This window comes from Ammodytes marinus (genome assembly GCF_949987685.1).
Source record: "Ammodytes marinus genome assembly, chromosome: 20".
In the NCBI taxonomy this organism is placed as follows: Eukaryota; Metazoa; Chordata; class Actinopteri; order Uranoscopiformes; family Ammodytidae; genus Ammodytes; species Ammodytes marinus.
The window spans coordinates 2,609,482-2,633,268 of NC_137224.1; the positions used below are offsets into that span (position 1 = coordinate 2,609,482).

At 40.8% G+C, this 23,787-nt stretch overlaps 1 protein-coding gene across 5 annotated transcripts; it reads right to left on the reverse strand.

The window, feature by feature from the left end:
- Positions 1-185: 185 nt before the first annotated feature.
- On the reverse strand, positions 186-23,726 carry fbrs (fibrosin). Of its 5 annotated transcripts, none has more exons than XM_080049665.1 (18): positions 22,044-23,726; positions 18,340-18,516; positions 16,496-16,522; positions 16,354-16,383; positions 16,002-16,050; positions 14,361-14,715; positions 13,311-13,537; positions 11,246-11,496; positions 10,615-10,659; positions 9,947-10,042; positions 9,426-9,509; positions 9,154-9,192; positions 8,229-8,300; positions 7,623-7,776; positions 6,892-6,972; positions 6,312-6,395; positions 4,546-4,762; positions 186-4,075 (listed from the first exon to the last, which is right to left on the reverse strand). In XM_080049665.1, exons 1-18 carry the CDS (start codon positions 22,380-22,382, stop codon positions 2,245-2,247), a joined length of 4,158 nt encoding a protein of 1,385 aa, XP_079905791.1. In that variant the 5' UTR covers positions 22,383-23,726; the 3' UTR covers positions 186-2,244. The 5 variants fall into 5 exon arrangements, with proteins under 5 accessions (XP_079905791.1, XP_079905789.1, XP_079905788.1 ...); XM_080049663.1 differs by having other exon boundaries at positions 9,426-9,494; positions 11,246-11,550; XM_080049662.1 differs by having other exon boundaries at positions 11,246-11,550.
- Positions 23,727-23,787: the final 61 nt, after the last annotated feature.

Below are 23,787 nucleotides of genomic sequence, written 5' to 3' on the forward strand. Positions count from 1 at the left end.
GTCTCTTCCATCTTCTCAGACAGTTATCTGATTAGACAATAACTTAAATATGTCAATTTTGGCTACAAAAAAAAACTGCAATGTATATTGTTTTTTTGGATTCATAGTCAAAGTATTTAGCCAAGAATGGTTGTGGTGCAAATAACACAATACAATACTCCGAACAAAAGACCCACACAACAGAGTAAACAACAATTCATTTAATAATTAATCTTTGTGGTCTCTAGGGGAGGGGTTTGAAAGGTATAAAATGGTCATATTAAAATAATCGACCCAGTCTTTTCCCTCTCTGGATACCCACTGTCTAGTTGTCTTTTTGACACAAGTACATATATTTTTTTTTAAGCTTTCAGTTCTTCAGCAGATGTCCCACTTATCCATCCAATGTATATAACTTATTTTTCCTTGATGAAACAACTTCGACAGTTCAATGTACAAGGCTCCCGAAAAAGTCCCGAAAAATGGGTATAACACACAACCAATGACACACAGGCAAACCCCTCTCTCTTTTCGGCGAAATGATGGTCACAGATGGGATCCTTGAACGGGCCAGAGGTTTGCTATATGGAGGAGACGGCTTTAAATGCTTCACACAAGGCTCGAAAAAGTTTTTTTTGTGTAGCGACTAGCCTTTTTGCATGATTTGAAACAGATAACTACCTGGTGTGGGTGGGAGGAGAGAGAGAGAGTACTGGTTGGTTTGATACCCGAAACAAAGACAAATAACATAACAGTGAATATATTTATTATTATAGAAGATAATTAATGTTAAGAATAATAATTACAAAGGCAATTTTCTCTAGACTACTATAATCTGGTCCTGCACATATAGTCAAGAGGAGACTGGGTAGACAGTAACAGGAAGCTCTAATATACTGCGTGTCATTCACACAGTGTATAGCACAGTTCATTTCGCCCTTCATCCTTTGAAAACAAACAAAAAAATACGCCAAAAAAAGTTTGAATCTCGTTTGTGTGAAGTGGAGAGTTGGGAGGTTGGGATTTTTGGGGGTAAAGCAGGAGAACTGAGGTGCAATTGCTAACCGATCTTAAATCAGTAAATCTTGTCTTTTTTCACAATGACAAAAATGACACAAAGACAGAACAGAAAAGCACCACTTCACCACTGTATTTCTAAAGACCCCTCGTGTACCCACAATACCTAAACCAGGGTTGATTTTAATGCAGAGGAGGAGGGCTTTATAATATCCCATGAGTTTAATAACCAAAAGTTGAGGATGAACCCTTGACATGTGTGTTTCACAGTGTACATCCCTATGGAAGTTCATTTTTCAAAAAAATCCACCTTAGGAAAAAAAAGAGGCTTGCTTCAAAAAGCACGGATCATGATAATTCACCGGACAAATGAAAACAAAAAAATGCTGTCGTTGTCCCATGCCCTCTGCCTCTCTTCATACAAACAGCTTTCCAATATTGACTACTATTGTCATTATAACCAACAGCCATTATAAAATTAAAATAAAATAATATATAATAAAATAAAATAAAAATACACCAAGGATGCACAGAAACCATGTACCTTTAAATTGCACTGATAGAACCATTGCGCATATTTTCCAAGTCTTGCATTCTCCCTCCCTACCATCATCAACCCAAGCCAGTCGTGGTACTGGAGCTGGCTTGGGTTGTGTAATTCGGAGGGCAGGGTTTAGCAGTCCGCAAGAGGAATGGGGGCAGGTTGAGAGTAGCACAGTGATCCTGACATTTCCCTTAAAAAGGTGGAGTCAGTGATTCTGGAAAACGCTTGAAGTCAAAATCACTTTTTGGTAAGAAAAAAAAAAATCAGTGAATATCTCCTCACGATTGGCTAGCTGTACGTACTGTGTGAGAGCTGAAATAAAAATCTGATGTTGATACACAGCCTAGGCTCTGTAAATGAGCTGACATTTTTAAGGTGGAGGCTTCAAATTACCCACTGGGATCGTTGCCTCTCCATGCACTGTGTTCGGTTGTTATCTTTGTGTCATTCTGTACATTTTGACTTTTCAAATAAAATAAAATAACTACAGTGGGCATCCTTGTTTACATACCAGTTTACAGAGCCTACGCTGTGTATTAAACACTAGATTTTTGTTTCAGCACGCACAGACAAAGTACATACAGGTAGCTGATCGTTCGAAGATATTCCCTGATTTTTTACAAAAAGTGATTTTGACAACAAGCATTCTCCAGAATTGCTGCTGCCTCCACCTTCATAAATCTCCCTCCAGTGTTGTCCCTGTACTATCTGGACTCCCCGTCTTTGTGTGCCCCGTATAGAGCCGCCAGCTCGCCGGGTCCCGCCAGTCTAGACCCGCGAGGGGGCGTGGACGACCGGCTAGTAATGGACGGAATTAGCGGTGGCGGCGCTCCGACTGCTAGCGCCCCAACCAAGCCTCCGGGGGTCTTTGCCAGGATGCCGTTGGGCACGTGGTGTGGGTTGAGGTGGCTTAACCGTGCGTATAGACCCGCCGCGGCCGCGTGGTGGTGCTGGGCTGCGGCGGAGGCTCCGTGCTGGAGCGAATGGGACAGAAGACCTGGGTGTAGCTGCTCCAAGTGAGCGGCGGTAGCAGCGTGCGACGGGCCGGACAGGTGGGGGTTGTGTTGGAGGTGCGGGTGCATCCCAAAGTAGCGCGATCGCTCAAAGTCTTCTCTTAGGATCTGCGCCCGTTGCTCCTCGTCCATTAGCCCTCCGCCCGGCGGGCCCAGGTGAGGCGGCCGGTCGAAGTGATGCGCCATGAGCCCAAACTCCTGTCTGGCGTTCGAAGCAGAAGAGGTAGATGTAGGAGGATGGTGGTGGGGGTTGTTAGCTGCTACCGCCGCCGCCACGGCCGAAAGTCTTTCCGCTTCCAAGAACCTTTGCTGTTGGAGCAATCTAGCCAAGTGTGGGTCCGATCTTAGGGCCAAATGAGGGTCCGAGCGCAGTGCCAGAGCCTCCCTACGATGCTGGTGCTCTCTCCAGGGGTCCCACGTGAAGCTGTGAGGGCCCTGTGGTGGTCCTTGGTGGGCCTGGAAACGTTCCCCTCCCGGACCTATCACCAAACCTGCGCCCGCTGCACTGCCCAAATACGCCTCGATAGCTCGGGACCGGTCCAATAAAGCCATGTGCTGTTGATGCTGTTGGTGTTGATGCTGTTGATGTAAATGGTGTTGATGTTGTTGGTGCTGCTGTTGTTGTTGTTGTTGTTGTTGTTGCTGCTGTTGTTGTTGTTGTTGCTGCTGCTGCTGCTGTTGTTGTTGTTGCTGCTGCTGCTGCTGCTGCTGCTGCTGTTGCTGTTGTTGTTGATGGTGTGAAGGATGAGGGTTTGGATTGTGTTGCATTATGGGAACGCCGGGAGTGGGAGTCAGTGATAACGAAGAGGAGGAGCTTGAGTTGGGGTGGTGCGGATGGCTGTTGGGTCGCTCAAAGCTGTGTGTGTTAACCTGTGGCGGAGGAGGTAACGTTATCGGGATGTGCTCCGGTTCCTCTTTGCGCTCCTCTTTGACTTTCACAGGCGGTAGGAGCATCGTAGGTTTGGAGTTGTTGGGCGTCGTGGTCGTTCGGTCCGATTTCTTAGCTTGCTGCTGCTGTGACGAAGAATTTACAGAAGCAGACGCAGCAGCAGCAGCAGCAGAAGACCCTTGGGAAGAAGATGGGATATTGCCACTGTCTCTTTGGGAGTGTGAGGGCTCGTTGTGTGAGTTGTGTTGTGCCTGGCTTGGGCCCATCTGTCTCGGGTAAAGGTCCAAGGGAGACTGTGCGGAGCGGTTGGAAGGTGGAGGTGTGGTGAGTACGGAAGATGAGGAAGATCGCGGTCGGTCCCTGTCTGCTACTAAAGATGCAGGTAGCCCCCGTGAATTGGATATATTTTGCGGTGGTCGCTTGTCCCCGTCCCGATCTCTGTCTCTGTCTCTGCTTAGGCTGCGTGTGAGGTCTTCTATGGGACCTCCACTGCTGCTGTTGTGGTTGTTTGCCCCCAAAGATGCGCTGCCGTGCCCGTTGAGGTGCGACACCGGGGTGCTACTGCGCGGCTTGTTGAAGGAAGGCGCGACCGGAGACATTCTCACAGGTTGGCGGCCGTACAGCATATTGTCTCTGCAAAGGACAAAATGGAAAACAGAAGTTAGATAATGGAAATCATTTAGGAGCAACAGATTTGTAGTGCAGTACATATTTTTTTGATGAAAATGAGGGTGTATTAAATTGAGTTGTGTCTATGTTGTTTATTATGAATTTCTGGGGTTGTTATCAATGTTCGTCTGATTGAATACTATTTACTATACTCTGGGGTCTGTGACTACAGGACAGGTCTGATGTAATGTGGCAACTAACTAACTAATAACTTATTTTAAAAGTAGGATAGATTTGGCTTTATTTATTTTTTCATTTCTGTGTTTGTTTGTTTTGTTTTTTTGTGTTGTTTTTAATATATGTTGTGATGGTGCAAGTGGTGGGTGTAAAAAGAAAAACTGCAATAAATATGGTGAAAAATAAATAAATAAAAAATCCTAAAAAGTTAGTCTTTTAAATTCCAACCCAGTATTGTAACTATATGAATGCCGTACCTGTCCTTTTCGTCCTTGATGTGTGGTATGTCTCGTCTCTCTCCCTCCTTGGGCCGGTCCCTCTCGTCCCTCTTGTCCGGCCCTTTGGCCCAGCTGGGACCTCCGGGGAAGCCAGAGGGCCCGCCGTGCAGCCGGTTCCACGGGTCGTGATGGTTCGGGTTGGGTAAACCTCCCACCACGTTAGCTGGAGAGTCTTTAGGCCCAAACACAGAGCTCGCTGCGGGACAAAAACACATTCTTAGTTAGAAAAACAAACCCTACAACTTTGATATTTATATAATGTATGCTTGTTTTCATTGTTAGAATTTGCAATGTATACTCATGACGATACAACTGTTCCTTGTGGGTGTTTTTGTTGTGTTTATAAAAAAATAAAAACACAATAAAAAGATGAAAAGAAAAAGAAAGAAACACAAACAGTTAAAGCTATAGTGCCTAACTCTCGGTTACATTCAAAGCCATCACCGAATGAGTTGACACAAAGTTGATTAAGCCTATCAGCTTCACAAAAATGTATTTCTCAGTGTGGTAGCGTTAACAAACTGGTGTTGCCCCCCCCCCCCCCTCCAACCCCGGCGCAGGAGCTCACAAAAATCTCAATAAGAGTCAGACATATTTCAGTTGTTGATAAAACAGTAAGTAATAATGTTGAGGGAGAAAAAACTGGTTTATACTCAGCAGTGTAACCTTTAAAAAAAAAGTATTGTTTTGATTATAAGATCAGATACACTGGCACCACTTTTCATAAAAAAGAAACAATACCCAGGCTTGTTTCAGAGCTGGAATCTTAGTACAATCCTCAGAGGCTGTGTAAAAGCTGCAATATGCATTTATGACCTATCCTTAATAGTCAACATGTGTGTATATACTGTACCTTACAGCATCTAGCCTAAAGATAGAACTCTTGAGCTGCAGTGCAACTTAAAATGATAGGTTTATATTTTTCAAGACCCTCTAAATGCAATGATCATGGGCTTTGTGTATGTTGCTTTATTTGTCGCTGTAATTTACTCCCAATTATCCAGAGTATTCTGTTCAAAAGTGAAGTATATTAGTGTCAGTATGAGTTGAAAGTAGTCCCAAATTCACACAAATAGACAAAGTATGTTCTAAAATTCCAGTCTTCAAGTAAAAAATTCCCTGTGTGTCCTTCCCAGAAATGCATTTCCTTGTTGAGTTTTGGCTAGAGAGAAACTTCCTGGTGAGCGACTACATCTAGATTTGTTGCCAGTTGAGTTCAAACCACCAGCAATAAATCTACACAAAACAGTCGGGATAAAGTTACCAACTTGATCTGACAAACTCAAGACTGTTGAAACCTCATATTATCGAAGTAAACGGAACCTTGGAAATTCTTGGTAAATTACTTCATGATATATTTTCCGTGCTGGCAGACTCCCAACTCCTTCCTTATAGTATTATAAATCGCTGTGCAGTATTTTAGCGCCAAAAAAAAAAAAAAAATCACATATTTATTTCTGGGCTTACTGAAAACTGGTGAATGTTTTGACTGGCGCGATGTCATATGTCCCACTTGAAACATGGCGACGCTGCTTACGTTATTGCATCACACACACACACACACACACACTCCCCTTTCATTCCAGGTTGAGAAACGCTGTTTTAATGCACACACTGATACGCCAATACGCTGGCTTTTCTTGGTCCAGTTTTAAATGCACAATAAAAGGCATATTGGTGTATGGTCACTCCGTCTATGTGCTGTAAACGCTGTGTCAAAGGGGCTTTAACTGTTATCAACTGACCCAGTGTCGGGCTGCCAAGTCCTCCAAAGGCACCAGACCCGAGCGCTCCCAGTGGGGTGAAGGGTGGAGATCGGCCATACGGATCTAAAAACAAAAAACGTAGATAAACGTCAGAAATACTGTCAGTTATTTTCTGATTCTAGCGCCCCCTTTTGGACAAAAACAATAGTGTTTTTTTTAGATACCAGTTCCTGCTGTCCTAAAGATCTTTGCTAGCACGTGCAAGGCTTTTTCTGGTCTGCCTGCTGTAAATCATTCAGTCTGATTTAGCTGGGAACCGTTCCCGTACAAAAGCATTTATATAAACTATATTCAAATAGCATCCTTTTTCACTGACGGTCTAGTTTGCTGTTATAGTTCATTTTTGATCATCAGAGGAAAATTCAGACCGTTTCATAAACATTTTAAATGACCTCATGGTCTTTTCAACACAGCAGTTATGGAAACTCTTGGCTTTCCATTCATACATTAATGTCTAAGGGTCAAAGTAAGTTCTAGAGTGGGTGAATCACAGGCACAGACATAAACTGGGATCTATTCTACAGGTGTCCCACAGATGTGTGTTTAAAGCTGCTCTCACCCAGGTGTGCAGACGGCGCGAGGAAGGAGGAGTGGGGCGCCGATGGGGAGATGAAAGGAGCCGAGGAGGGATTGACTGGCCCTGAGGGGAGGAAGTTGTAGAAGAAGAAGAAAAATGTCATAAGTGTTCAAATGTAAGTGCTTCAAGCCAGACACACACACGCGCACACACACACACACACACACACACACACACACACACACACACACACACACACACACACACACACACACACACACACACACACACACACACACACACACACACACACACACACACACACACACACACACACACAGCTGTGACTCAAGATAGCACTGCTGAATTGTTGGATGGCTCTGGCCGCGGGAGCCATGTTATTGTCATGGCATAATAGCAAAGTGATACAGTGCAGCCAGCCAATAAATTCATTGGAGGAGGAAGAATTGACACAGTAAACAAGACAAATCAAAAAACCCTTTTTCTTCACTCTTGCCGAGCAGATTGCATACAGCGGTTTATCACTTGCAAGGAAATGAAGATTGTGTCGACCAATGTGTAGCTCCAATCTTTTGGGACGTCTTAGTACCCAAATCAACAGGTAAAAAATACATAGGTTGTGATGCAACTTGTGTTGTCTTAATATGGTACACTTCCCAAATATTAACATTGGAAAACAAACTGTACCACTAAGTGGAAATTTACAGATTTGGTCAACTTTTCTTGATTGGCAGAAATATTCCTGTATGAACCTGTAGCAGAGAAGAGACTGGGCGGTCTGGTGAGGTCGTGAGTGGGAGGCATGGCTCCTCCCATGGGCCCCAGCGGTCCCAGGCCCCCGGCTCCTGGAAGACGGGCCAGCAGGTCCCCACGGAAGTCCAACTTGTGAGGGTCAGCCTGCATCATCTGAGAGGGACGAGTAGAGAAGTTAAATAGGTATATTATGATGCATTGTTAATTTGAGCTTTTCTCCGTTTACTTAGCACTGTTAAATCCTGTGTTCTGATTGGTCAATCATGGCATTCTACAGTCAGTTAATTCTAGCCAATGACTGCTGTCAAGGATAATTGCCTGTTGTTAAGGGCCTACGTCATTGTTTTGATAGATCACTTCTTGCCATATCAATCCGCTGACAGACGTCTACAAACACGATCCCTTATGTATAAAGACGTCAAGATTTAATTCAATCAATTCATCTTAACTTCAGACAGAATACATAAAAAGTAAAGAAATACATTAAAGAAATATATAAAAAAATGCACATACAATATATATAATCCATCAGCCATTTTAAAACATTTATTCTTTCACAAACAAACTTTAAAAACACACAATTTCAATGACCAACACGTACGTACCTTTACTTTTTTCTGATGGCTTAGAATCATCCAGGCCACATATACATGCATAGCACACCATTTTCCTGGTTTCTGCGCAGCACAAAAATCACAAGGGGGGTTTTACTATGTTATTCAATAAATCTTGCATTTAAAACTTAAAAGCCTTTGCACACAGAGTCGGATGTTCTTTCTGTGGTTTAGAAAAATATCTTGTCTAGCCTGACTACACAAAAGGTGGGGCTTTTTCAGCTAGAGATAAAGAGCTTGGCAAAAGTTTGGAAGATTTAAAATAAAGTCAGTGAAAAATGCATAAAGCGAGGTTCAAGAAAATCCGGTCTTGGATTTGAGAAAACCGGAAACGTTATTGGTCTAAATCAAAATCCATCTAGGCAGGCATTGACATAAGCATTTGAGTGTTACTGCTAAACCATAATAAAAAAGATTCAACATCTAAAATGATTTGACATACCGGTAAGTGAAAATTGCTATACTAAAAGTTAATAATATGGACTAATTAAATCCTAAAGTGTGTAAGTGTTACTCTGCACTTGCTTTTCAAAATCATCACAAAATACTAATGTGAAATGCTAATCTTAAAATAGAAGATATGCCACTGCTAGAAATGTAACTCCCAAACCAAATGTGCTGTTTTGTTTTTTGTTTACTGTATTATTTTAACTGTCTATGTGGATTTTGCAATAAAAATTTAAGTGAGGAAAAAAATTAAGAAATAAAGAAAGAAATTGAAGATATGCCTGACTACAGCACTGGAAAATATCTAACTAGGTGTGCAAGGGCGAGAGAATAGACCAGTAGCGATCGAGATTACAAAGTGAGATTAGTGCAGAGAGTGAGTGAAGCAGTGAGAAAATCAAAAACAGGCTGAAGGTTTTTAAAAAGGAGCCAAGGGGATTCAAAAACAAAACATCTGTTATTTGCTTACATTACTGATTTTCAACGATGTCCCAAATGGATCAGTTAGCTACAAGAGAACACACGTGTGAAACCACTTTTAATAAAACATCTCTCACTCTCTTTTATCAGGAATAGTGTTGCACTCTTTTTACTGCGCTGACTAAGGCCCCTGTCGCAAGCACATCCTTGCCTTACTAATGTGGCTATCTCTAAATCTTAAAAATCTAGGTAAAACAAAGGGACAAATCTCTAGAAGAATGGTACAAATCGTGAGGTTGATAGTAAGAGTGTGTTCCTTACCCTGGGGTCTTTGGGCTGCATGTGGTGAGGCACAACCCCGAGTCGTGCGCTTATATCGGGACCAGTTCCCTGAGGGACAAGAGGCTGTCAAATACAACACAACACATCAGACATAAAGGACTAATCTACGGGACCTTTCAGCTCCCAACCCCTTACCGTATTTGTAAATAAGAATTTGTTCTACATGACTTGTCTGGTTAAATATAGGTAAAATAAAATATAAATGGACTTCAACTGATTCACATCTGATATTATATTATTTGTTAGTGCCATTTCTTGTGTATTTATTTATTTTCCCAGTTCATTATCAAACAGGTTTGAAATTTGTATCAGTGAAACCCCAGTAAGAGTGATCAAATTTTAAAAGGTGTACTATGGCCAACGTCAAGACAATAATGACACCAGGTAATTTAAGATAGATTAAAAGTCCCTGGACAAAATGAGGTCTAAGGAAAAGGTATTATAAAGAAGGTAGTAATGAGAGTTTTTCTTTTATATACAGTCTAGGTTTCGTTCCTCACCTTTGGCTGAAACGCTCCTTGCAAAGAGCCGAACCCAGTGGGAGGAATCACAGGCTGGATACTCGGCACGGAGGGCGGCGGGAATTGTGGGAAGAACTGGAACGAAACACACACACACACACACACACACACACACACACACACACACACACACACACACACACACACACACACACACACACACACACACACACACACACACACACACACACACACACACACACACACACACACACACACAACCACGTTAAGATTATTCAGACTCACTATTAAATCAATGCTGTTTTGTACACTTTGAGAGACACAGCAGGCAAAATTTGAGATTTTTTTTCCATCTATTTCGCTTCCATCACGTCTTCTTTCATACTTTTATTTTTAAGATATGCAAAGGTTCGTATAATTTGTTAGCAGTTGCCAAATGTGCATATTTATTCAAACATAAATAAAAAATATAAAAAATAATACAATAAATGATTGTTTTAATATTATTTATCAACAGGCTAAGTTTCATGATGATATCTATCTATATATTAAATATTTTACCCTATCACCTGCAGTGTCATGCATTATATCCTGTTTAGAACTGAAATGTGTTCTTCTCAGCCTCGTTGTTCTATTACTTAAATCAACACCTACATAATCCGTCAGATTACAGAGGAAGTACTCACGGGGTGTCTGTACAGTCCGTCCATTTTGCCTGGAAATTTATCAAACTGAAAGAAAAAGGAGTGCGTGGGTTAAAGCATCTTAATAAATAAATAAACAAAGACACTAGACACAATATATTCCACATTCCAGACACACTGGAATTCCAAGTACGACAGATGTCCAGCATAACAACAGAGAACTTCACTTCAATGGCTTTTTAACAAATATAATGGACAATCCTTTTACAGCCTGTCCAATTTTTTATTACGATTATATCTTCCGTATGTTTTTTATTAATGTTTATTTATGCCTATAAAAGGAGGAGTGAGTGAGTGAAGTAAGCTTGTTGTCAAAGTCACTTTTGATCAAAGTCATTGTAATATCTCCTCACAATCTGCTACCTCTCAGTACTGTGTGTGCACTGAAAAATAAATAAACAAAGAAGTCCACTGTAGATAGCAACATGCCTGTTTACAGAGCCTAGGCTTTGTTTTATACCTGGATTTTTTTCAGCATACACAAAAGATATTCACAGATTTTGACAAGAAGTGATTTTGACCTGGAAAACAGTTTTTCGAATTTCATAACTTTTTACAGGAATTTCATGACCTTTGGAACCCTATTAATACAATAAAATAAATGAATTCTCACCAGTGGCGGTGCGGTGGCCGTGGGGTGCAGGAAGGGAGTGAAGTGTTGGTGTGTGTGCGTGTGTTGGTGCTGGTGGTTGTGTTGGTGGAACTGGAAGGCCAGCGGGGGGATGCTGGGCTGGTTCTGGGACGTCCTGCCCGAGGATCCCGGTGTGGAGCTGGAGGCACCAGAGGGGCCCCCTCCCGGCGTGGATCGACCCGCTGCAGAGGCACTGTTCTCAGGCCCGGGAACGCTGCGTCTCCCCTCGCGATCTTGTTGTGAATTCAAGAAGTGGGAGTTTAGGTTTTGACGCATCATCTCTTGGTCTACGAGAGAGATTAAATAAATAAATTGAATTAGTGAAAATGAAATATTCAAGTCACTCTTAAATTGATGTTTAAAAAGTACATAATATAATAAAATGTGAATACATCGTTCAACACTTGCTATAATTAATTGTTTAATTTGTGGATTCAAGAAGTGGGAGTTTATGTTTTGACGCCTCATCTCTTGGTCTGACAACAGAGAGAGAGAGAAATAAACTAATTTTAAATAATGAAAATAAAAATCACAACTCATACCAAGCAGCCAATTCTTCTTAACTGCAACCAAAGCTACCCTCGGGTACAAATAAAGTTACCTTAACCTTAAAGATGGGCTCTAAATTTAGGGATAAAAAGTACATGATATAACAAATGTTCACACATCATTTGCTTTCAACACTCGCTATAATTAATTTGACAAGACAAAAAAAAGCTAAATATTTAAAAAATGTAACTTATCGTCTAACAACTTTTCTTTGTCCATATATCTTCCCAAAAATATCTTTATTGTATAGTTTCTTAAATTGATTTATGTTTGTGATTTGCTTCAAGCCATCACCTTCAACACAAAAGAGTTCTGTAATGTTGTGATCAAATCGAGGAACATCAATATACAACTTCCTCAACAGACCAGACAAACCGCTAGAGGAAGTCTGACAGGTTTGGTTTATTTTAGTTTCATATTTAGTCATTGTGTTTCCCACCAACAGACATCATACAACACTAACAGACAGTGGACAGCGTTCCTGTCTAATGTATCCAGGTTTTTCCTGCATAGACATTTCTGGCGCCCCCCCAACAAGGTTTTATCAAGGAAAATCTCCAGCGCCAAAGTTATAAAAATGTAGAGTAAAAATAGCTTTTTAAAACCTCTCTAAATGTGATTCTAGTTCAGCTCAATTCAACCCCCATTTCTTTCAGTTATTTTATGGGATCTTTATCACATCACGTTAGACATTTTCTGTCCGAGTCTCAAGCATAACAAACATTATTTTCTTTTATAAAAATATTTTTTTCCAATTATTACTACTTTAATATTGTAATTTAAATGTTTTATAATATGTTTTATGAATTCTAATCTTGCCCCTGTAAAGCACTTTGAGTGGCCTTGTGTCTGAATTGTGCTATATAAATAAACTTGCCTTGCCTTGATATATATAAAAAAGTTTTAATCAAATTTTGAGGGAGTCACAACAACAATCAGCATATAAGATGACACTGACTTTTTGCTTTTACTGTTGCAAATAGTTGTGACCCTAAAACCTTATTGTGATGATCGGTCTTCACATGCTTGTGTTGGTGTGTGTATGTGTTTGCGTGTTATTGTGTAGTTGTGGGGACTGTAACATGTCACTGTATCCGTTAGAAAAGACAATAAAAAATATAAAAAAAGGAAAATCACTGGTAAAATCTCCAGCGCCAAAAATGATAAAAATGTAGAGTAAAAATAGCATTTTAACACTTCTCTTAATGCTATTCTAGTTCAGTTCTAGTTCTTTTTAAAACCAGGTAATCAGTAAAAATGTGTTTCAATAAATAAGTTAATAGTTTTTTTATAAAATATATATATATATTTTTTTAGTACTAAAATGTTTCTACGCAGAGCCAGGGAAAATCTTACTGTGATGATCGGTCTTCACATGCTTGTGTTGGTGTGTGTGTGTGTTTGCGTGTTATTGTGTAGTTGTGGGGACTGTAACATGTCACTGTATCCGTTAGAAAAGACAATAGATTTTTTTTTTTTTTAAAGTAAAAACACATACCTGCTGCCGTGGAGTGGGAGGTGCCTTGCAGTAGAGGTGGTGGAGGAGGCAGTCCCGGTGAGGAGGTGAACAGAGCCCCGTTTCCGGCCCGGGACGGCGGTCTGAGGGGCCCTGGGGGTCCCGAGCCCCTCATGAAGGGCAGAGACACACTGGTGGAGGGGGTCGGGGGACGAATGGAAGAGGAAGACGAGGGAGCAGATGATGGTGGTTTGACCGCAGTGTTGCTCCTGAGAGAATACAGAAAGAAAATGGTTTAAATAATCATGTCCGCCATTTATAGGCAAGGCAAGTTACATACAGCTCTGGAAAAAATTAAGAGACCACTCCAAATGTTCAGTTTCTCTCGTTTTACTATTTATAGGCATATGTTTGAGTAGAATGAACAATTTGGTTTTATTCTATAAACTACTGACAACATTTCTACCAAATTCCCCAAAAATGTTGTCATTAGAAGCATTTTCAATAAGTAATATAGAGATGAAGATTAAAGAAAAATCCAGACTGGTCTCTTAATTCTTTCCAGAGCTGTATAGAACATTTAGATACAAGGGAATAAATTGTGCGTTACAGGGGAATAAAAATACATTATAAAGATTTGGATGTAGTAATGTAATATAATGAAATTGCATTTAAAAAGTTGGAGAAAGCTATTCTGGAAAACGCTTGTTGTCAAAATCACTGTGTCAAAATCAGTGAATATCTCCTCATGATCCGCTACCTGGTATGTAAACAGAGGGTCAAAACATAGCTAGCAACATGCCGGTTTAAAGAGCTTAGGCCGTATATAAACAATGGATTTTTTTCCAACACACACACACACACACACACACACACACACACACACACACACACACACACACACACACACACACACACACACACACACACACACACACACACACACACACACACACACACACACACACACACACACACACACACACACGATCGTAAGTGGATATGCACTGATTTTGACAACAAGCGTTCTCCAGAATCGCTGACCCCAAAGGAATACCGTTGATATTTTTTAAACACCCCAGGATACCATACCTGTTGTGTATGTTGTATATGGAGTGATTTCGCCCGGGCAGAGTGAGGAAGGGTTTGGGTTTGGAGAGCGGGGGGCTGCCGTTGTGTCGGCTGCCGTTCCCGTTGAAGGGGCTCGGTCGTGGGCCCGTCCCGGAGCCTGTGACGGGGTGGGGAGGCAGGCAGGAGAAGGGCGCGGAAGAGGTAGATGAAGACACTGGTTCTGGGAAATGCTGCTCCAGGTTTTTCTCCTGACTTCGCTCCAGACCGGAGACTCTGGGGGTCACCATCAGCCGCGACACACCCCCACACCGGGCAGCGAGAGGGGGGAGGCTCTTCCCCATCGCCGGGCCCATGCTGGAGGGGGCAGGCTCCACAACTAAAAGGAAGAGAAGATGGGTTTAGCGTTGTTGGCGTTTTAGCAAATTATAGTACAGAATGAAAATAGTGGGGCTGAAAATACCAAGTGTGAAATTGTCTTTAGGGTTTGAGTACCAGGTTAAGACTGGTAGCGTGGTTGTAACTTGTAACAGGTTTTGGGCATTTCAACACATTATAGTACAGAGTGAATCATTGAAATAAGTGGGACCACAAATACAAAGCGTGAAATGGTTTTTAAATAAATTTTCATAAAAAGAGACCAAACGAACATTGATTAATTTGGTCTCGGCTGAAGGGACAATACATTTAAGCTAAGACCAGAAGCAACGTCAGCTATTTCTTAAAGATGCATCAATATTTAGAAAGCAGTAAATTCTCCCTTCGCTATCCAACCGCTGCTCAAACGTCAGCTTGAGGACAGTACCGTTGTGCTGACCGTTAAACATTAATTCTGGGTTTTCGTATGATTTTTGACATGACTTTGCTTTAGCCGTTAGTTTTTCTTTTAGCGCATTTCTGTGTTCAATGAGTTGTTCTAGCCTCGGGGTGGTAAACAGAACTGAAGCTCTGTGCCAGGTTTCTGTCAGGAACATTACAAATGACGCACATTTCCCTATGTATTTTGTATAAATGGCCTCGAGTCAAACTGCCACTTTTAATATTTAAAGCGTCCTCCCTGCAAAAGGTAGCCATGTGCACAGTGCAGTAATATAGAAAATGAAGGGTGCGACTCATTGTAAATGTATAGAGAATCCTTTTGCAATCGAATCATTGGCTGGTGGTGAATCATAATCTAAACAAATCGTTAGACCAGTCGATATTCAGACCTCTAGTTTCCTATTGAATCAAAAAGGATGACAACATTTTCAAGCTACTTTTGTGATTTTTTGTTGAGGTTTAAATTAAGGCTTGTCAGGGCCGATTGACTGACACATCAGTTCACAGTCACATAATGGATTGGATTTATATATCGCTTTTCTAGGCACTCAAAAGCGCTTTACAGGGTTCCAGGTTCCATTCATTCACACACAGTCTTACCGGTGGCGGAAGCGTGGCTGCCATTCAGCGCCTACAGCCCCTCCGACCACCACAAACATACAGCAGCCAGTCATACACATTCACACGAGGCAAGTCGGATGAGGTGTCTTGCCCAAATACACAACAACCATGACACAAGTGGCAGGGGCAGGAATCGAACCGCCAACCCTTCGATCATTGGCCGACCCGCTCTACCACCTGAGCCACAGTCGCCCTGCATGAACGTGAAGCAGCAGTATAACATACCTTTTCTAGTACTGACTGTGAAGACCGGGTCCATCTCATTGTCGGAGGCCTAGACGGGAAGACAAAACAAAGATATTGAGGAAAAAAGTCAACACATTTAAACAAGAGATTTCTCCTATCATATCAGGATTGCATCAGGGCAGACGCTCTTTGATCCTACGACTATCTAAAAAATAAAATATCTTCACTGGTTTCAAAGAGAGAGAGAGAGAGAGATACCGCCTGAAGGGAGCAAAGTACCTTCCAAAACTATGACAGGTATGTGAAGTATGTTGAGTAGCACACAAGCATTACCTCATGAGAACAAAGCCTGTAATTAATTCTGATAAGATAACAAGTGAACAGTACACACCTTGTCTCCTGTGTCGCTCTCAGTGTCACACTGAAAGAAGAAAGAAAAGGGGGAAGAGAATATTTCAGTAATGTTTTTAAGTTGTTAGCATGGCACTGATACAACAGAAAATCATGTTAACTACAATATTAGAAAAACTTACAATGTAGCCGGTCTCCATAGGGTGTCCCTAGAAAAGAAAAGAAAACATAATATTAGCTCCAACGCCTTTCAAAATTGGTTTAACATCATCAACACGAAAATGGAAAAATGTATATTGTGTGCGGTGATTTAAATTAAAAAAAGATTAGGGGTGCAACGGATCGCTAAACTAATCGCCAAACTGTTTCAAATCAGAATTTTTTTTGGGGTCATTGGATCCTTTTTCGGACCAAAAACACTAAAAAGAAAAAGCCTTTCCAAGCAATCCTAGTGACCATGTTGTTGTGGTTAGAGCCCCCCTCCCCATAGAGTCTCAGTCCTCTTCACAGCAGACCCATGTTAGAATCCAGCTCAGGTCGTTCTCTGCATGTCATTCCCCCTCTCTGCCCCATTTCATCTCTGTCTCTCGACACCGTCTACTATAAGATTAGCAACAACTTTGAACAACCCCCTCAGATCCCCTCTAGACCGGTCCTGTCAAACTTGCACACGCGTAACATGTTTATATAAAACTCTCTTTCCTGGTTGAAAGGAGGATTCACCCTGCGCTGGTGTATTTGTTCTTTAACAAATACACCTTTGAATAGCAGGTGATGGAAACCAGTTTGACCGGGTCATTGTCAAAGGAAGGATTCACCACAGAAATGTAAACAAAGATATTTGATTAAGGATAACCGCAACATCTCATCTGGGAAGATCAACCAACAGGGACATTAGGAGCTCACTGGAGTCATCAGCATTACCTGTAGAGTTGCAGTGGTCGCGGGTTCAAATCCGACCCGTGAACCTTTACAGCAGGTCATCCCCCCCTCTCTCTCTCTCTGTCTCCCCATTTCAACTCTGTACTATCTAATAAAGCTTGAAAATGCCAAAAAATTATCGTAAAAAAAAAAATAATAACCGCAACATCTCATCTGCCAAGAACAACCAACAGGGAGATTATGAGCTCAGTGGAGTCATCATAACTCATCCCAGGGCTCCAGACTAACTCCATCACTGTCCCAGAAACCGTCCCATAAAACTATTTTACCTGTCAGGAAGTGAATGTGGACTGTCCCAAAATCAAAATGGTGTTTTTCTATATTCGTATCATCGTTCTATAGTTGTTGTTGTTGTTGTTAGTGGCATTACAAAAACATTGGAATGAGGAAATAAATTGTTCCATTGATTTTGCTCCATTAGAATAAAGTTACAGTAAATAAAGATGAACAGTGACATTTTTAAAGAAGATTTTCGTTGACTAAGAGATTAATAGTGAAAACATTATGGATATTATTTAAAAATCTAAAGCAGCATGTTGGGAACAGAACGATAAATTAAATAAACATTTGAACTACAGAAAAAAAAATTTAAACATTCAGTGTCTCAGGCTAAGTTTTCTCAGTCAATGGGGACAATGTAAAGTCTCAAGCCCTGCTCACCTCTATCCTTCTCCTCAATGCAAATAAACATAAAAAAATTAAACAAATGTAATAACTCATCATAACTCATGCGCTCACCTACTTACCTTACACCTACGACTTACTTAAATGTCATCCCCTCTCTCTCTGTCTCCCCATTTCAACTCTGTTCTATCTAATAAAGCTTGAAAATGCCAAAAAATTATCTAAAAAACTCATAACTCATGCGCTCACCTCTATCCTTCTCTTCAATGCAAATAAACATTAAAATTAAACAAATGTAATAGCTCATAACTCATGCGCTCACCTACTTACCTTACACCTACGACTTACTTACTTAAATGTCATCCCCTCTCTCTCTGTCTCCCCATTTCAACTCTGTACTATCTAATAAAGCTTGAAAATGCTATAAAAAAATAAAACAACTCATAGCTCATGCTCTCACCTCTATCTTTCTCCTCTTGTTCTTGCTCTGTTTCCAGCAGCTGGTGGAGAAGTTGTGCGGCGCTCCTTCCTCGGGCTCCGACAGCGGGCCTCCACCGTTCTCCTCGGGACCCCTCTTCCCCTTGTTCCTCCTCCCGGGCAGATCAGTGCGCTGACTGGGCTTCATGGAGCAGTCCATCTGATTAGGGACAAAATAACACACTTTTAGTTTACCCAAAAATAATTTATGTTTAATGTGTATGCCTAAGGGCTAGATGCAGATAAATATCCTGATAGGGCTTTTATTACATATACAGCTCTCTAAATATACAGCTCTGGAAAATATTAAGAGACCAGTCTGGATTTTTCTTCAATCTTCATCTCTACATTACTCGATGGAAATGCTCTTAATGACAATTTTTTTGAGGGGAATTTGGTAGAAATGTTATCAGTAGTTTATATTATAAAACCAAACGTTTTTATTCTACTCAAACATATGCCTCTAAAGAGTAAAACGAGAAACACTGAATATTTGGAGTGGTCTCTTAATTTTTTCCAGAGCTGTATATATAATTTCATGGATGTGTAGTCAGTGTGAATGCCTAAGGGCTAGATACTGATAAATATTCTGAAAGAGCTTTTTCCTGCTTAGTTTCTACTCTGAGTGAACGCAAAAAAACAGAGAATGATGTAATGCAATACAATAACAATAGCCTGCATGAAATGGTTACTTCTATTGTAGCTTTTCGAGATTGTATTTTGCAGGGATGGTACAGAAAAACACAGGATGTTCCGGTCTGCCTGGCTGCCATAAATCGATTTCCATAATTTCCTAGAGCAAAGAGGGGACGACCAGTAACCGTGAGGTCCCTGGTTCGATCCCCGGCACCGGACAGGAGGGTGTTAGTAGTAAAACTAGTGGTGGCTGGTATTACATCTACAGCGAGGTCTCTTGTTCTTCCCAGTAACCGTGAGGTCCCTGGTTAATCCCCGGCACTGGACAGGAGGGTGTTAGTAGTAAAATGGGTGCTGTACTATGGCTGGAACATTTTGCTGCATACATATATTCCACATAGAACTCTGAAGCTATAAATCCAGCTGGTAGGTAAACGCCCACAAGGAAAAAAAAAGAGAAAAGACTACGTAACCATAAAACTGCCATATATTGTCAGTATGCTGTCTGGATGACTGGTTGGGTTAAATTCCTCAAATTAATCAAGTGTTGGGTTGAAAAAACAGTAGTTAAAAGTACAAGATTTGGAAAGAAAGAATAAATGAAAGTCTGCTTGAGGGCTCAGGTAACTCAACATGAAGCTTGTCTGCCCAACTGCCTGGTGGAACGGTTATTTCTTTAAATAATTTAGCTTTTACTGAATAACTGCAGGCTGCTACCGTTCGAAAGGGAAATGGCCAAATTCCGACATTAACACTGGCATGACTTGCTTGTAAACGTAAAAAGAAAATTCAAAGCATTTTCAGATAGTAATCAAATCAACCATCAATGTTGGCATTCAATAGCTCATTTGACTTTAACTATAAAACCAAGTTCGTCAGAGTGTGTGTGTGTGTGTGTGTGTGTGTGTGTGTTCAAATACACAGTTTTACAACATATCCAACTGACAAATAATAATATAATGTTTCCTGTCCCGATGCAGCAAATCCAACCAGACTGTATAGAAACTAAACTTAATTATGGACATATTATAGAATACCGTATTGGTCCAAATATAAGACGGGTTTTTCCCCCCCTGGAAATATGTCGTAAAAAGTCGGGTCGTCTTATATTCGGATCAATACTGTATTATGGTTTATCAAAACTCTAGATCATGCTCGATAGATTTTAAGATTCATTTTGTGACTTTAGTTTCCCGTCTAGTCTATATTATCTACTTTTTACTTTCTATTATATTTTATATTGCACAGAAAATTCCTTTGCACTACTTAGTATTTAGGATTTATCTTATGTGAATATTGTTTATGTTTATCTTGCTTATCTCTCCATTTTTTTTAAATCGTTCCAACTGCACTGTGGGTCAGAGATAAACGGCATTTCGATTCTGATGTATGTCTATATCTATGGCATATATCAGAACTATAGACAATAAAAGACTTTGACTTTAATATGGCTTGAAAACAGACCTGGCCCAAATTCTAATTAAAAGTATCAGGTTCTCAAGTAACTTAGCAACACTATAGACTTTTTTGTTGATTCATTTTTGTCCTGAAAAGCCTTTTAGCGGCTCAGAATTAAAACATGAATAATTAAGGCCCTTCCACAAGCCATCAGAGCAATAATGCCTTGGGGGGGGGGGGGGGGGGGGTTTGGGGATTGGCTTTGAGTGGATTGCTATTTTCTCCAAGCAAAGAACTGTGTCAGAGTTCAATTTGCAGCTTTTTTCACACCTTTAGCTTGAGGGAAGAAGGCCTGAGAGTAAGTAGTATTGTTTTTATGTGTTAAGTTTTACATACACTTCCGCATGCATTTTATCATTAGGAACTATTTAGATAAGATAAGATAGCCTTCATTGTACAGTCACCTATACAACGAAATTTGGGAGTGCAAACTGAAGGTGCATTACACATAAAAACAAACAAACAATTTGAATAACGGTATTTATGTCATATTTCTAGATATAGATATGATAATTCCCATGGACACATTCAAAGATCTCTTACATGAGGTTGACACTGAGGGCTGTAGTTTTTTTTTGTCTTTAAATTGGAATTATCTCATTCATGACATGGGTGTTTGATTTATTTTTGCATTTTCAACCTTTATTAGACAGTACAGAGTTGAAATGGGGAGACAGAGAGAGAGAGGGGGGATGACCTGCAGTAAAGGTCCACGGTCGGATTTGAACCTGCGACCACTGCAACGAAGGCCGGAGCCGATATGGTGCGCGCTCTATCCACTACGCCACCGAAGCGCCCGTGGGTGTTTTGTCTTTACAATGGCTAATGTTTTATTGTTCTCTTTTATTAGTTTTTATTGCTCGGCTGTTTTGTATCGTGATATTATTTTCAATTAACTGTATGTAACCAGGGCGCCATTGAAAATAGTGAAGTTAGCCGTCTAAATGAAAAGGTTATAAATCAATAAAACAAACAGCTGATGGCTAGATGCAACAATGCAGAAATAAAAAATACATTTATACCTCCAGTGACTTTACTTTGTTTGTACTTCTCTAAGTCATTTTCAATTTGCATTTTTTTTTTGTGTTATTGATTTTACATTGCATTGTTTTGTTTGATTCTATGTTATTGTAAATACGGCTCACCCCCCTCAATGATCTCGCAGGTATAAATAAGGTGGATTTATTTATTGCATTATTGATATAAATTAGGGTTAAAGGTCATGTTATAGTGAGATCTATCACTTTGAAGTATGTATGTGGAAAAAAAATACTGGACGCAACCACAAAGAAGCAAAAAGTGTATAATATTTACATCCAGTGCCTCCAAGCGTATTTAATTTGGGCTATAATAAATGTTGATTTGTATAATTGATTTGATGTGATGGATAGGAGTAAAGAATACATTAAAAATAGATTGAAGTTAACATGCAACTGCTTTAATACTTGAAAATTATTTCATATTAATTCAGGGGGAAGGGTCTTGTTATGGATCCTGAGGAGATGGTCACTGACAAAGTGATTTTGACAACCATTCTCCAGAATAGGTGACTCCAACTTTAATATACAAAACATAACAACACTGTATATTTACCTCCAGTGCTTCCAAGCTGATGAAGCTTGCAATAGCGAAGCCATCTATCACGTCTTCCTCGCAGGACACTGACTCTCTCTTCCTCCGGCGTGGAGGCCTGTGTCTGCCAAAACTTGGCCGGCCTTCTCTCCCACCAAGACCAACGATACCTCCAGCGGGACCCCCCAGGACGCTGTTCTTCGCCCCACACTTAGGAGCCTCTCGGTCGGATCCCGAGGACAGGGATGCGGCCCTCTCCTGGTTCAGGTTGACTCGCCTCCTTCGCCGCTCCCTATCTCGCTGAGAACGAGACCGTCTGCTTTGCCTAAATCCACTGCTTCGACTCGGGCCTTCCATCATTGCTCAAACTGGCCCTTTCTTTATTTTGTAACTCCAGTGAGACCCCAAAGGCACTTTATTCAAGTCCCCCAAAATAAAACAAAACACCACCAACACAGACAACCCCCTTTGCAGAGGAAGCCCCTGTTAAAATGGCGTTAATGGAAACCAGTGGCTATTATTCACCGTCCTTTGACAACAGTCCATAGGCACCAGTGCCTTTCTCTTTCTTTTTGCGAATTTTTAGTGTCATTTCAAATCAAATCTGAACGCAAACTCCTTAGACCCACATGGGGATTTAAATCATCCACGACGTGCACAAATGTCAGGACACAGCCGATCGGGCTAACATTAGCATAAGTTATTCGCATGTAAACAAAAAAAATAACACACCTAAATGTGTTACAGGCCAAATCCACTTTAGATGTGCCTCAAAGGGAAAACTACACCAACAAAAGCATCTTTAATGACACACTAATGTGTAGGATTTCCTTAGTTTTTGTACGCGTTGACAAATGTATTATATACCGTTAGCCTGTTAGCAAAGGCCAATAACACAAATATCCGACATTAACACACAGATAGCTGTGACATTATCCGTATAAGTGTGAAGTGGTATTTACGTTTTTGTTGACAGCCCGTTTAAATTCCTCCCAAATATCTTAATTAACAAAAAATTACCAGTTAAAGCAGTTGATGCTAATGCTGTCTAGCCTATTAGCACGCAGACGGCTAACTCGGTACAGTACGATATATATTGCGGACAGCAACATAAAACATGTTAATAAAAATGTATCACTGAGTAATGACAAGACTGTAGGGCTAATTTAAATCTTACAGTGGAGAGAATACGTCTTTTTTCCAGCCGAAATGTTCAAAGGAAAAGACGTAATGTTAGCAACCCGGCTAGCTAGAGTTAGCCAAGATCAAGAACCTTTTATTTTAAATATTTTTTTTAAAGGAAGTAGGCGGATTAATAAAGAATAATAGAGTTATAATCACTAGCTTCTTCTACACGCAACTCTTCTGTTGTTCAACTTCCATCATTAAGACAAAAACAAAACCAAGGCCCAAAATATCAAAAAGCCTCGGTGTCGAGTTCCATAAATGAGGGTGTCGGCCGAGCCCCCGTCGGGCTGCGCAGCTCCGTCCTACAGCCTTTCACTGTGGAAATCCCAATGTTTAGGATTAACTTGCAGGACGTTTTCCCGTGAATTGTTTTCGTTTTCTCGGCAAAAAAAAATCCCGTGTGCAATTATAGAGAGAGACAAGACAGCACGGCTCCGCTGCTTCACAAGTTTCCACTGAATTTGAGATTTATGGTGAAAATCAGGGAGACACAACCCTTGTCAGCCGTGCAGTGCATTGTGTGCGCTGCTCTTCTTCCTCACTCGCATAACCGGCTCGTTGGCAGCTCTTGCACTGT

Excerpts from the sequence above, each read along its gene's own strand:
- fbrs (XM_080049662.1), bottom strand. The coding sequence starts at position 22,382 with ATGATGGAAGGCCCGAGTCGAAGCAGTGGATTTAGGCAAAGCAGACGG. Across the intron at positions 16,523-18,339 it reads ACAAGAGGAGAAAGATAGAG|GGACACCCTATGGAGACCGG; the intron begins GTGAGAGCATGA and ends TTTCTTTTCTAG. Across the intron at positions 14,716-16,001 it reads CACAGTCAGTACTAGAAAAG|TTGTGGAGCCTGCCCCCTCC; the intron begins GTATGTTATACT and ends TCTTCCTTTTAG.